Raw genomic sequence first — 13,014 nt, forward strand, 5'->3', positions numbered from 1 at the left:
ACCGGGCACACTGCACCCATTCTAGATACACAACTGATCTCTTACTGTATAATTGTTTTCTGCCTTCCAAGCAAGAATAGTTATGCGTACACTAATCTCTGCATATTCATGCCACTTTGCACATCACTGTGACTGAGAATCTGATACATGAGGAGACATACGCACAAGACAAAATCATGAAATAGTATACCTGCAGCTTTCTGAGGCTGGCCAATAGCAACGCTGATTCCAGCTACTGTCACAGGAAGGGTGGTAACACTGGTAGAAGACACAACGGCAGAGACTACTGGAGGCTTTGCTAGTGCCACCTGTGCGGTTTGTCCTGGCTGTGCCTGGATTTGACCCTGAGCCTGAAGCTAAAGAAATTCAAATACATCGAACAGTGTCATTTCACAAGGTTTACAGACAATGGGAAAGCTTCAGTTTACAGCAAACCATTTCTTAAACTGGACAACCCCGAGATGCAAAAGTGCTCAGGTTGTTTTAAAGAAAAATTTTTTTAACAGGGCAACATCACACAGCCTTTCATCCCCTTTAGTGAGACCCGCAGAAGTGCCAGCGGTGTGCAGATGCATGGTAATAGTATTACACGACAAAGTCCTAGCCAGCTGCTATGATTGGTGTTGGGTGAGATGGGAACAGAGCTTAGAATGAACCCAAGTACCTAGTACACAGAAGTACAACTATACAATATCATATTAGATAATCGCCTGCATTATTTACTATCATCACCTACCAGCCGAGCCACCTGTAGATTAGCAACAGTTGCTCCAGTGAGGACAGCTCCAGCTCTTGGTGCAGAGACTGCAGTAAGCTGCTGAGCCTGTTGCTGTGGTTGTGCCTGCTGCGCCTGTTGCTGACCCTGAACTGCTGCGGGCTGTGCTCCTCCCTGTTGAGGCTGCTGCTGTTGTTGAGCCACAGTCTGAGTTGTCTGTTGCGATAGCTGCATTTTCTGCTTCTGCAATTTCAGTAGCTGTTCCTAATCAACAATGTTGCAGTTAAGGAGTAACCACCGATAGTCATTGTAAACTCATAACACAATGGGGCAGATGTATTAAGCTTTAACAAGATATAAATCCAAGGGTGATAAGAAGAGCCCCAATGCTAGGTAAATTACCTGGGATAGTTTTCCAACCGCTTTTATCTGTCCGGGGGATTGTGCCTGTGATTGTATCTGAGGAACCTGCACCTGGGCAGCTTGCTGTTGCCGAAGAAGTTGGAATTGGGCTGGGGTTATGCTTTTATTGGCAAGTTGAACCCCAGCAGTTGCCGCTGTGAAGGTGGGGGAAAAAAAAAAAAGATACAGAGAGAATGGATGAGCAGATTATAATAATAAAACCTCCCAAGAAGGTATTCAATCCAAAGATCAGAAATCAGCGGTGAGCACAGTGTGATGCACATGGAGATGAAATGCAACTAGTGAGATAAATTAAATACATTCAATACCTGTTGTCACCTGTGTAACTATGGACCTGGTCTGTGTCTGGACAGGTGTAATGCTGCTGCATACCACAGTTCCGCCCGTCACTGGTGTCACGGCTCGCACCCCCTGGTTTGTTGCTATAGTAACCATTTCTGCAGGAGCGGCTGAAGTTGCTACAGCTCTCTGCTGTGTGTGGACAACCTGCGGAGCCCCACCGGGAGACTAACAGGAAAATATATGCCGCTGTTAGACTGAGATTCAGTTCTCACATGTACAAATCTATTGGCAGAGGTTCCCTACAGCTTTCATATTTCCTAATAACACTCTCATCGGAGTTCCAAGTACATTTCCCTGTACTATGATTTTATATCGGTAGACTTGTTTTACATCAATTTGAAGATCACAGGGAGCTCCAAAACCCAAATTCAGTCAATTCCTCATTTATTCATTTGAATTACTTATCTACCGACATTATATTGTCCGGTTGCAATTCTGAGAATATATTTGTTTACTTACAGTAAGTGTCCCCGGTATGACAGGGGATGCCAACCTCTTATTGATAGGCTGAAAAGTGGCAGAAGAGACGCCAGCAACAGTGTTTACAATGACGTTCCCGCTGACAGCAGCTGTAAATAGGATACTGCGTATTAGTGAATGAAGAAGGACATCTGCAGTTCACACTGAGAGAACAGGCTTGTTCACCACAGGCCTTCGCATTCAAGTGACAAATGCTGCAATCAGGATGGATGCATGTCTGTTGCTTACAAAATGCATGGTGACGTATCAACCTCAGGCCTGAATGAGATGCACGCAAACACAATTCTTATGCAGTTGTACAATTATGTAAGAGAGATGATTTATTTGCAATTGATTGACAGTCAGGGATCATTTTGGATTACGGGGAAAGTCGGCAAACAATGCAAGTGTACCATGAGCATTGTGGGGGCGTGTCTCAGCCTGCTACTGCTCTGGCATCTCACTCCCTGCAGTTATGCTGCACGATTATAAGGCTACTTAGGAATATGATAAATCAGTGATCTGCTGTGGATGCTGCGTCTTTGTACGCAACTGCTAGCATTCGCAAAGCGTCCGGTGGGCGGCTCAGCATTTATATATTTCTGCATAGTTGCTGCATACACATTCATAGCTGTGACATCCTTATGGCTGCCCACCTCACCCATTCATGCTGGTGAGCAGGGTAAGGATCACTACACTAGGGATGTATCTATAACTTTCCTGGATCTGTTGTATAATAGTACTGTAAGTGGTGAAGGCACTGTGATTCTGAGATTCAATGGGGCTGATGTATTAAGCCTGGTGAAAAGATAATGTGGAAGGTGATAATGCACCCGCCAATCAACTCCTAAAGGGGTTTACACATGTGACTAATGAAGATGTAGTTAGCCGTCAGAGATTAGACGGCTAACTACATCCTGCCTTTCCCAGCCGAGGCCAAATACACAGTACAGACAGCGTCTAGTTAAAATATTCCTGCCTGCACTGTCTATTTTGCATCACTATCGCCAGCTGTGTACACACAGGGGATTCTACTTGACCTTCTAGGTGATTTTGAGGATGTGTACACTGCTTCACCGTTATTTTTTAAACACAGCTGATTGGCTGGTGCATTAACACCTTCTACTTTATCTCTTCACCAGGCTTAATACATCTGCCCCAATGATCCATATGTCACCGGGTACATTGCACAGAAAAGACATGCCACCTTCACATACTGTACTCACTTCATCATTTGCAAAGTGGCTGTAGCCCTTAGGAGCAATGTTGTAGTTATGATTAATCTTATATATATGTCGGATTGCTAATGCAGAGAAACAGCAAGCACAGACACAATATTTCAGAACTTTCTGCAGTAGCAGCACTTTGGTATACACTGAAGTAACGTACCAGCTTGGATACTTGCTCCTGTCGCTGCTGTCTTGATGGTTCCAGCCTATATGAACACATAGCATGTTATATTTCAGTTTCAAAGTTTAAATACAATTTATATGGAAGATAATGAGCAATAAATGAAAATAAATGTTAGGAACAGTACAAATGTTCTGCAGATATACACCTTGGCAAGAAACACACTGATTTTTGTTAGTATGTGAATGCCTGTTTTACAAAACACACTATATGAAAGCAGATACGCATAGCCAATTCAACATTGTGAATCCAGCATAAAATATATCATTATAACACATTGAGGGAATTTACAAGTATATTTTTAGTAGTTTTGTCCTTAATGATACTGTGAGAGATCAGTCAGGAAATAAAGAATCTGGACCAACATCTTGGCCGCATACTATCCCTAAAGCCGAAAACTTAAGAGCATGTAGTTTGGGAGTATAAGATTTTTGACTTTTTCTTTTAAAGAGAAAGAGTAAAGGATAAAGCAAGGAGATTCAATGCTAACGCTACCCGAGTGTCCTAGGGCCAGATGTATCAAGCTTCAAAAAGTGATAAAGTGGAGCGTTATTAACAACCAGCCAATCAGCGCCTACCTGTTATTTTTCAAACCCAGCCCGTAACATGGCAGATAGGAGCTGATTGGCTGGTTGTTTATGACTCTCCACTTTATCACTTTTTGAAGCTTGATACATCTGGCCCCTAGTCACTTAGCAAGAGTTGGATACCATGCTGCTGGCTGCTAACTGGCCAACAGCACTTACAAATTAGAAGACAGGGGCAGAGTAATCCTTCTGTGGAAGAAATAAGAGGCATAGAGTGCAGGTGGGACAGTACTACCAACTGTGTTATCACAGTGTACAGCCACAGGGAACATATTCTAAAGAAAAGATACAAACACCACTAATCTTCAGTCAGAGCAAGGAACGGAACATGGGAAAAACATATATACTGAAAACACATTTAAATGTTTGGAAAACACTAGAAATTAAATAATATGCATCCCTTACCAGCACTGCAGTGGTTGGTACACTGGTGCCAGTTGGACTGGCAACTACTGCCTGCGACTGCTGGACTACCTGTTGCTGAGCCGCTTGTTGTTGAGGCTGGGCCTGAGCAGGCTGGACAGCTGGTGTTGATGATTGCTGCCCATTTTGCAGTGGCTGCTGTGGAGTTTGTGGACCTGACTGTTGCTGGGCCCTGTGGTGTTGTTCTACCAATGCCTAAAATACATTTATACAATATTACTGCAATGTAATAGGATGCTATTTTCTAATCACCAGTGACCATAAATGACCATTTGAGAAATCTTAAATTCTTCCAACTAGCTGTGTATCCAACTTTATAAACAAAGGTCAAGTGCACAGGAATAACATACTAAGGGGCTTATTCAATTGTTTGCAGGGATTTTCCTATTCAAATACAAAAGAGAAAATGAGACACAGTGATTTCTTACACCTCCAGAGCAAGGGCCCCTCCCCCATGACTAATTAATCAATCAAGTGTACAAATAGCTTAATTAGTCCTTAATTAATTATACTGAAGGTATCGGAAGTGTGTATACCCACAGTGATCCAAAATTGGGTGAGGTCCACAAAGTCTATCGTGCAGGACAAACCAAACGGCAATTGGATGCCGCCCTAAGTACAATATATTCATATGCAGTGAACAGGTATTTACTAACTGAGAAGGCTGCAGAATGGTATGCAGTTATCATGTTGACATTCAGAACAGGTCTGGCCAACCTGTGGCTCTCCAGCTGTTGTGAAAATACACATCCCAGCATGCCCTGCCAGAGTTTTAGCATCCCTTATAATACAATTTTGACAGTGCGTGCTGGGCCAAGGGTGGTCAGGCCTGGTTCAGAATGTCAACATTCGAAATGTTGATATCACATTCACATAACCTGAATATCAGCACTGAAGGAAATCACAGGCATAATGTCAACCTTGAAGGGGGGGGTTGTTTGCGAAGGGCAAACAGAAAGACAAATGTCTTTGTCTTTCTGTTTGCCCTTCGCAAACAAACCCCCCCTTCTTCATTCACAATACTGAATGTGTTGGGCGCACCAGCAATTCATGACTATAAAAATGGTTGAGAAGTAGTCCAACATATTGGTTAATAGATCAATTTTTCTGTGAGATGTTCTGAATCAATTCTCTGAGTCTGTGCCGATTCAAAAACCCTTCTTTGTATCATAATGTCAACATTGTAAATTGTCTACAGCTAAAATGTTGACAAATGAATTTAGGGTTAGGGGGAAGGTTAGGTTTAGGGTCAGGTTATCACTAAAATTGCATTGTTGACAAATCAATATCCTGAATACTGACAATGAAAGCATGCAGACATTATGCTGTTAACATAATGAATGTCGACATTCTGAACGTCATCATTTTATATGACAAGCTGTGGAATAACATTTTCAATGCAAAGTTATTCTCAAAAATGTATTGAGAAGAAAATACCTTCTTCTCTTTGGCAATGCGTTCCGCACGCAAAGAAGCCACTTGGATAGGTGGTAGTGGTTTCTCGTAGTTAATTCCACTGGGAAGAATAAAAAAACATTAAAAACAAAAAAAATTATAAAACCTTTATAAGTAAATCAAAACAATTCCAAAACAGCATGAACAATTTCACAGACAACACAGCAGATCTAGCTGATCCATTTTGAAGCACACTTCTAGAGGACAGCCATTATTAAACAGTTATCAATTTTTTTCTTCTTCATACATAGGAAGGCACAGTGGATGAGATTGGTTTGGATCCTGCAAATGGAACACATTTGACAAATAACAGGAATTGTGTATTATCCTTAATTCATTCTCTAACCAGCCTAATGGGTCACAACTGAAATGTACTTTTTCAATGCCAGCAGTGTGGTGCTGAGGTAGCATTTTTCCTTCCGGCATACAGAAACATACAATCAGTGTCCAAACATGGTGGTGCACAATAATATCTGTGCCATGGAAACTACCAGGCTCCCAGGGCTGATACCCGTCAGACAATTACTGAGGGAAAGTGGCCTTACATTATGTTCAAGTAGTAGGGAAAAATCCTAGCACCCTAGTGTAGTTTTATTGTAATAATAAATCAGTACATATTCCTACAATTCATAGTGTAAATACAATATATGTATATAATAAATGTAGTTAATATCAGTGCTATTTCCACTTTGTACTGTAGCACAAAATATACATTATTTATCCACTAGTAGTTTTCAAAAATCAGCAAACAATTGGCAAGCCCACTTAAAGGACAGCAGTTATGTTAGAGTCAAATGTAGTGCAGCAGCGTAGTGAAATTCACTATAACACCTCACCACTACAAGTTGAAGTTGCATTTGGAATGTCGGTAAGTGGTAGCAAGGAAAATTACACCTATTTGGTGGACAGCAGGATGTACAATATAATGCAAATAGGACAGCAGGATGCACAATTCCTCCAGCAGGAACACCTTGTGACACCAGTGGAAAAATGAAATAGCCTCCAGGTTCGGCGGCCGTGTGGAGGTTTTTAAAGGGGCAATAGTTTACAAGGCAAGATTTTGCCTTGTAAATGACTGCACCTTTAAAAAAAACCTCTGAGTTTGGCTGCCTATTACATTTGGCCACAGGTGTGGAAAAGGAGACCCAGGAAGATAATGCACTGTAACAGGATATGGCTGGACTGCAGTTCACCTAGATGAGGATATTGCCTACATAGGGAAGGATTGTCACTCCACTGGACCTCAAATGTGCCTTCATGATAGGCATGCTCTTGCTGAAGAACCGTGGGACTATGGCCAGACAAAAAGGAAGTGCCCCAAACTGGTAGTCGGTGCTAAAAAATCGGAAGATGCAGTGATGCCTCTTCCAGATTGGAATAAGCAAGTAGAACGAGAAGGAGGCACACAAGAACAATAGATGCAAGCAAACAAGCCCCTGTTAACCGCTGGAAGCTCCAGGAAAGGTGTCCCCCATGGAAATTGAGTAAAGGATATAACCAGTATGTACAATAATCCCTTTTTTTAGTTTCTTGCATGGAAGACACTGGATACAATAGGGACATATCAGAGCTGTCACAAATTATGGGGGTGCTCCTATGTGGAAGACATCATGCTAAGACCAGAACTGCAAGGCAAGAAAAAAAGTTGTCAAATTTACATAACTTAATATGTAAATTTTTGTGTTCAATTCCAGGATCCGACTATACAAAGCTGTGCGCCCAGCTGGCCATTAGGTCTCCACCAACTTTGTAGAATGTGCCTTTGCACAATCAGGGACATGTTCCCAGTAAAAATACAGTCTAGCCCAAAAGTAGGTATACTTTTTTATTGCTGGAATAAGGCAGCAAACCTGAGTGAACAAAGTATGTGGATTCTAAAGCAGTATTGGAAGACTGAAAGTGCAGAAAAAGTGGGCATTATGTGGCGAGCCTTTGTTAACATTGGTGCTAACCGAGATTTGTGTGTTACTGTGTCACAGTAGAAAGGACAGGTTGCAGGAATGCTGCAATGTTGATGGAGGATATTTCAAGCACCTTCGAGACTAAAAATAAGACAGAAAATATTGAATGTGATGTTCTTCAGCCCAATATATACTTTTGGGCTACCCTGTACAGGCATGGAAAATAACATCCGTGATCCACCTAGTGAGGGAATACTTTGACACAATCATAGATCTGGAGTGCACGCACAAAATCCAAGGAATGTCAGGAAGGTTCTGACTCCCCCAACTCCCATCATCAAGAACAGGAACCACAATCTCTTAATTTGGTAACTAGAGACCACTTTGTGTGAAGTGTCAAATTCAGGCATAGACCCACCACACGGTCCTGTGAAAGATAAGGAATGGGGTCTATGTGACAAAGCCAATAATTCCAAGACCCTCCTAGTTGAAGATACGGCAAGTAAGAAAACCATCATCCACGTCAAGAACCACATGTCTACCAAGTCCAACTGCTTAAAGAAAGACTCCTGTAGAGTTTGTGGCACAAAGACGAAATCCAAAAGCACCATAGGAGGTATGGAGGGAGGCTGAATATTTAACACCTGCCAGAGGAAACCCTAGACGTCAGGAATGGCCATGATTTTCCTCTTAAAGATGATTAGAAAACTCATGTTGGCTGCACAAAATGAAATAGGCTTTCCACACCATGCGGTAAATCAAGTCCGAATACACTGCCGTTTCCAGGCATTGCGCATAGTCCTGACCACTGCATTGGAGAAACCCCTGTCTTTTATGACAATTGCTTGAATAGTCAGCCTCAGCTGATTGTCGCTATAGAAGGGACCTTGACTAAGAAGATCTAGGCAAAGAGGTAGTTGACAATGTGGGGCAACTGACAATTAAAAGAAGGTTTACATACCAGGCCTGTCAAGGCCAACATGAAGCCATAAGAATTGCCAAAATGTATTATTTTATTTTGCGACCATGAAAGGTCATGTGGAGTGTTACCACAACCTGTACCTATACCTATACCTGTATGTGTTATGTATATCTGTACTGTCACTGTTTTACTGTTACCTTATCGGCTGTTGCACAGCAATCCAAATTGAATTCCTAGTATACGCAAGAACACATGGCAAATAAAGCGGATTCTGATACTTTGAAGAGATGCCGAGCACTTGCGCATGGCAGCTCTTCCGTGCAGGGAGGAGGGAGTGCACGGAGGGAGCCAGGGGCTGCCCAGCCGAAAATGTTAGGAACCACCCCCCTCTTCTTGAGGTCACGTCCCATTGGCCGCACCCCCTTTCCTGGCCGAGGGCACCTTTGACGCAGCAGGTCCCAATTTGATAATTAAGAAAGTTAGGAAGTATGCAATAGCCTTAGTGGTGAAATTACCACTGAAATGTAATAAATGGTGGTATTTGACAGGTAATTACTTTTAAACAAAAAGAAAGCTATAAGAGCTCTCAGGAGGGTTACCAGCATGTCCATTAAATGTAGCCCTACCCATATTTATCACCACTGACTATGCCAATATTATAGGTAGCCCAAAGCTCACTGACAGGTGGCAGGAAATAGCATGAAAAGCTTCTAGAAAAAAGTGGAGACACAGAACAGTAGCATCAGGCAGGAAACTGTGTTTGTGGATTACCTTTCTGCAAGCACAGAGGCGTGCTTTGGATTCTTCTGAAATGGGTTCATTCCCAAGCTGAAAAACACATTGATTAAACATACATTACAAAACATAATAAAGTATAAGCACCTAGATGACATATGTAGTATGCACAATGTCTTCCTGTTTGTCATTATGAAATAGGGCATACGGAATTATTCTAAAGAGCAACACTAGCAGTAATATTAATATATGTAGGCATACAAGGCAGCTTGGATGGTATATAATGGTTAGCATCACTGCCTCACAGCACTGAGGTTATGGGTTCAAATCCCACCATGGCCATAACTGTGTGGAGTTTGTATCCCCCCCCCCCCCCCATTCTTGCGTGGGTTCCTCCCACAATACAAAAATATACTGGTAGGTTGATTGCCACCCAACAAAAAGATGAACCCTAGATGAACCCATATTTGTAAAGGTGGGTATACATTAAGGCAATCCCTCCTTGAGCAACCCAGGACCATGCGAAATATCACATGCGATCCCAGCCAAGGATGGAAGCAATCCAAGAGATTGCTTGTGCAGCCGGTGTGACTCGCAGGCTCCAGTGCAATGCATATGGGACCTCATATCGCATCAATCCTGCTGTCATTCACTATTCCTGTGATTGATTGCTGCAATTGCCAAATGGCATGTGTATTGCTTAGTGTATGGGGGCCTTTAGATAGTCTTTATTAATTCTGATATACTTATTTGATATAAAGTCATGTCATGTTAAAACTGTAATGCAGTTACATTTCAAAATAAATATGTGATTTGTTAGTTTATAACCCTATATTTAGAACTAGTGCTGTATACAAAATCCAACAAAACAAAGTTAGGTTTTCAAAGTCAGTCCTCAGGACCCACACAGCACATGTTCTCCTCACAGAATCATGTGAAATAATTAGCTCCACCTGTGGATCTTTTAATATGTGTCATTCAGTAATTAGTGCACCTGTCTGGTGACCTGCAAAACATGCACTGTGTGGGGTCCTGAGTACCAACTTTGAGAACCTGTGGTTTAGTGGGAACATTGGCCTGCTTTATAGAGTTTCATAAGAGGAGTCCTTACAGTGGCTTTATAGGAGGGCTCCTCTTGCCTGCTGTCATTTTCATCAGCTCAAAGCGATTTGTATAGAGCTGTGTGTGCGTCACTCCTTCATCCTGAGCATAGATCTGACTGGTCCGCAGAGGCCGGCTGTTCTTAGTCTGAAGATGAAAAGTCCCATTAGTGAGAAATATATGTTAGCGGGAAACATACAATACTTTAGTGCACAAGGAACAAAAACTCGTACCATTTAGCATCATATAGTGATGACACTACTTCTACTTAATAATGGAGTTTTTTGTACTTACAGATGTGTCCACATACATGTAGCCTCAATATGCCATGCAGAATTAGATGCGGTGACAGGTCCTCTAGCGTCAGGCATCTTTTTATTTTCCCTAAAAATGTATTTTATTTACAACAGGATGTGACTAGGGTGCATGGAGAGATTGTGCTGATAAATTTGATTCACCACACTTATATATCTGTGTGACTGAGTATGCATACGTAGTACAACAAAAATAACCAATGGACGCTGCATTGTACAGTAGCATTTCCTATATAGATTTAGATACTGTACATATACAAGTGACTACTATCAAATGAATCAGCACATTCTCCTGCTGTGTCTTAGTTGCATCGGGTTGTGACTTTGCATTTGGTACTTGTTTATTATAGCGGCACCCCCGATGTGCATCGCGCGATGTTTATATCGCGTCGCATCGCATGGCATGCATCGGATGGCATGTGATACGATGCGACGCGATTTTTGCCCCCTATGCGATGAAAGATCGTATAAGCACCATAAAGGGTGCTTTTAAGCACCCTAATGGGTGCTTACAATGTGAAATGTATCGCGCGATGCTGTACAATGTCATACAATTTTAAAATTGTATGACATTGTACATGGCATACAATGCCATACAATGCGATGCGACACGATTAAACATTGTATAAGCACCCTAATGGGTGCTTACAATGTGAAATGCACCCCCACGCCACCCCCACCCCCCCCCCCCCCCCCCCCCCACTATAAACGTGAACCCGAAGCGTGGCGAGCGCAGCGAGCCCGCGCGGGGCGGCGGTACGCGTCCTCCGACCTTTTCATACCCCCACTATCCACGTCGGCGTGGAGTTGAGTATAGAAAGTGTGGCGAGCGCAGCGAGCCACCGAGCCCGAAGCGTGGCGAGCCCCGCAAGGGGACGCGGATACCTTCACAGGTATCGGAGTCCCCTCGCGGGCTTCACAGGTATCCGCGTCCGCTCGCCACGCTTCAGACTCGGTGGCTCTCTGCGCTCGCCACACTTTCTATTCTCAACTCCATGCCGACGTGGATAGTGGGGGTATGAAAAGGTCGGAGGACGCGTACCGCCGCGGCTCGCCACGCTTCGGGTTCACGTTTATAGTGGAGGGGGTGGCGTGGGGGTGCATTTCACATTGTAAGCACCCATTAGGGTGCTTATACAATGTTTAATCGCGTCGCATCGCATTGTATGGCATTGTATGCCATGTACAATGTCATACAATTTTAAAATTGTATGACATTGTACAGCATCGCGCGATATCGCGTTGCATCGCATACCATTGTATGCCTTATGGTATGCAATGCGATGCGATGGGCGCCGCCAAAATACACAAGTACCTTGCATTTTTGGCAAATAAACCCAATGCTCAATGCCAGCAGAGTCTCACAGGACCTGGCATGCCAAGAGTGTCTCTTTGGTGCAACTGCAGAAAAAATGTATGAGGAATCATCTGTATGTTAAGTTCTCTTCTTGCAGTTTATAGGGTATAGAGTACTACAGTATGACAGGAACTTGTCCCCTTAAATTTACCTCCAAAATCTCAAACTTTCTCCTTCTATAACCTATTGTCTGCATGGGAACTTCAGTTTTTGGTAAAAAAAAAAAAAGTCCCTGACAACCATCAGCGACGGAGTAACAATGTGGGTGTCCCAAAGCTGCCCATAATGAAGTGTACAGTCATAAATTTTGGGGCACAAGAAATTATTTACAAAACTGGCTTCAAGTATTAAAGGATCTATTTACCAAGCCGGTTTTTCATAAAATTATGCAGAAACTGACAGCTCCCATTGGGGCAGATGTATTAAGCCTAACGAAGAGATAAACGGGAGATAAAGTGGAAGGAGATAATTCCCCAGCCAATCAACTCCCAACTGTCATATTTCAAACACAGCTGATTGGCTGGTGCGTTATCTCCTTTGACTTTATCTACACACAGGGGCGATATTGGCTGAAATTGCTGGCAATATGGTCGCTGAGCGACCATGTTGCCAGTGATTTGGAGTGCTGCTGGCGTGTGTACTACCTAATGAAAGCTGGTCGCAGGAGCATGCTCCTGCAACCAGCGGCTTACCCTGGCGCTGTGCAGGAGGTCAGCGCTGGGGAGATCAGCGTCAGAAGGGCTCCCTCCGTCCTCCCTTCGCGTCCCTCCCCCCTTCCAAGTGGCAGCAGCAACTGCTGCTGCTGCCCCCTCACTCCTCCCTTCGGGTCCCCCCCCCCGCCCTGTGACGCTGCTCCCTCCCTCCTGTCGG

General features: G+C 43.2%; 1 protein-coding gene across 9 annotated transcripts in view; it reads right to left on the reverse strand.

The window, feature by feature from the left end:
- Nucleotides 1-13,014, reverse strand: part of EP400 (E1A binding protein p400) — a 111,505-nt gene that overhangs the window by 6,217 nt on the left and 92,274 nt on the right. For all 9 annotated transcript variants that reach the window (XM_083150067.1, XM_083150087.1, XM_083150081.1 and 6 more), the window contains 10 exons: nucleotides 10,484-10,620; nucleotides 9,409-9,465; nucleotides 5,797-5,875; nucleotides 4,342-4,554; nucleotides 3,329-3,374; nucleotides 1,940-2,049; nucleotides 1,447-1,645; nucleotides 1,118-1,272; nucleotides 737-979; nucleotides 191-356 (listed from right to left, as the gene is read on the reverse strand). In XM_083150067.1, the coding sequence (XP_083006193.1) occupies nucleotides 191-356; nucleotides 737-979; nucleotides 1,118-1,272; nucleotides 1,447-1,645; nucleotides 1,940-2,049; nucleotides 3,329-3,374; nucleotides 4,342-4,554; nucleotides 5,797-5,875; nucleotides 9,409-9,465; nucleotides 10,484-10,620 (1,405 nt within the window). The remainder of the gene's footprint in view (nucleotides 1-190; nucleotides 357-736; nucleotides 980-1,117; nucleotides 1,273-1,446; nucleotides 1,646-1,939; nucleotides 2,050-3,328; nucleotides 3,375-4,341; nucleotides 4,555-5,796; nucleotides 5,876-9,408; nucleotides 9,466-10,483; nucleotides 10,621-13,014) is intronic.

This window comes from Crinia signifera, chromosome 1 (genome assembly GCF_055691185.1).
Source record: "Crinia signifera chromosome 1, ASM5569118v1, whole genome shotgun sequence".
Lineage (NCBI taxonomy): Eukaryota > Metazoa > Chordata > Amphibia > Anura > Myobatrachidae > Crinia > Crinia signifera.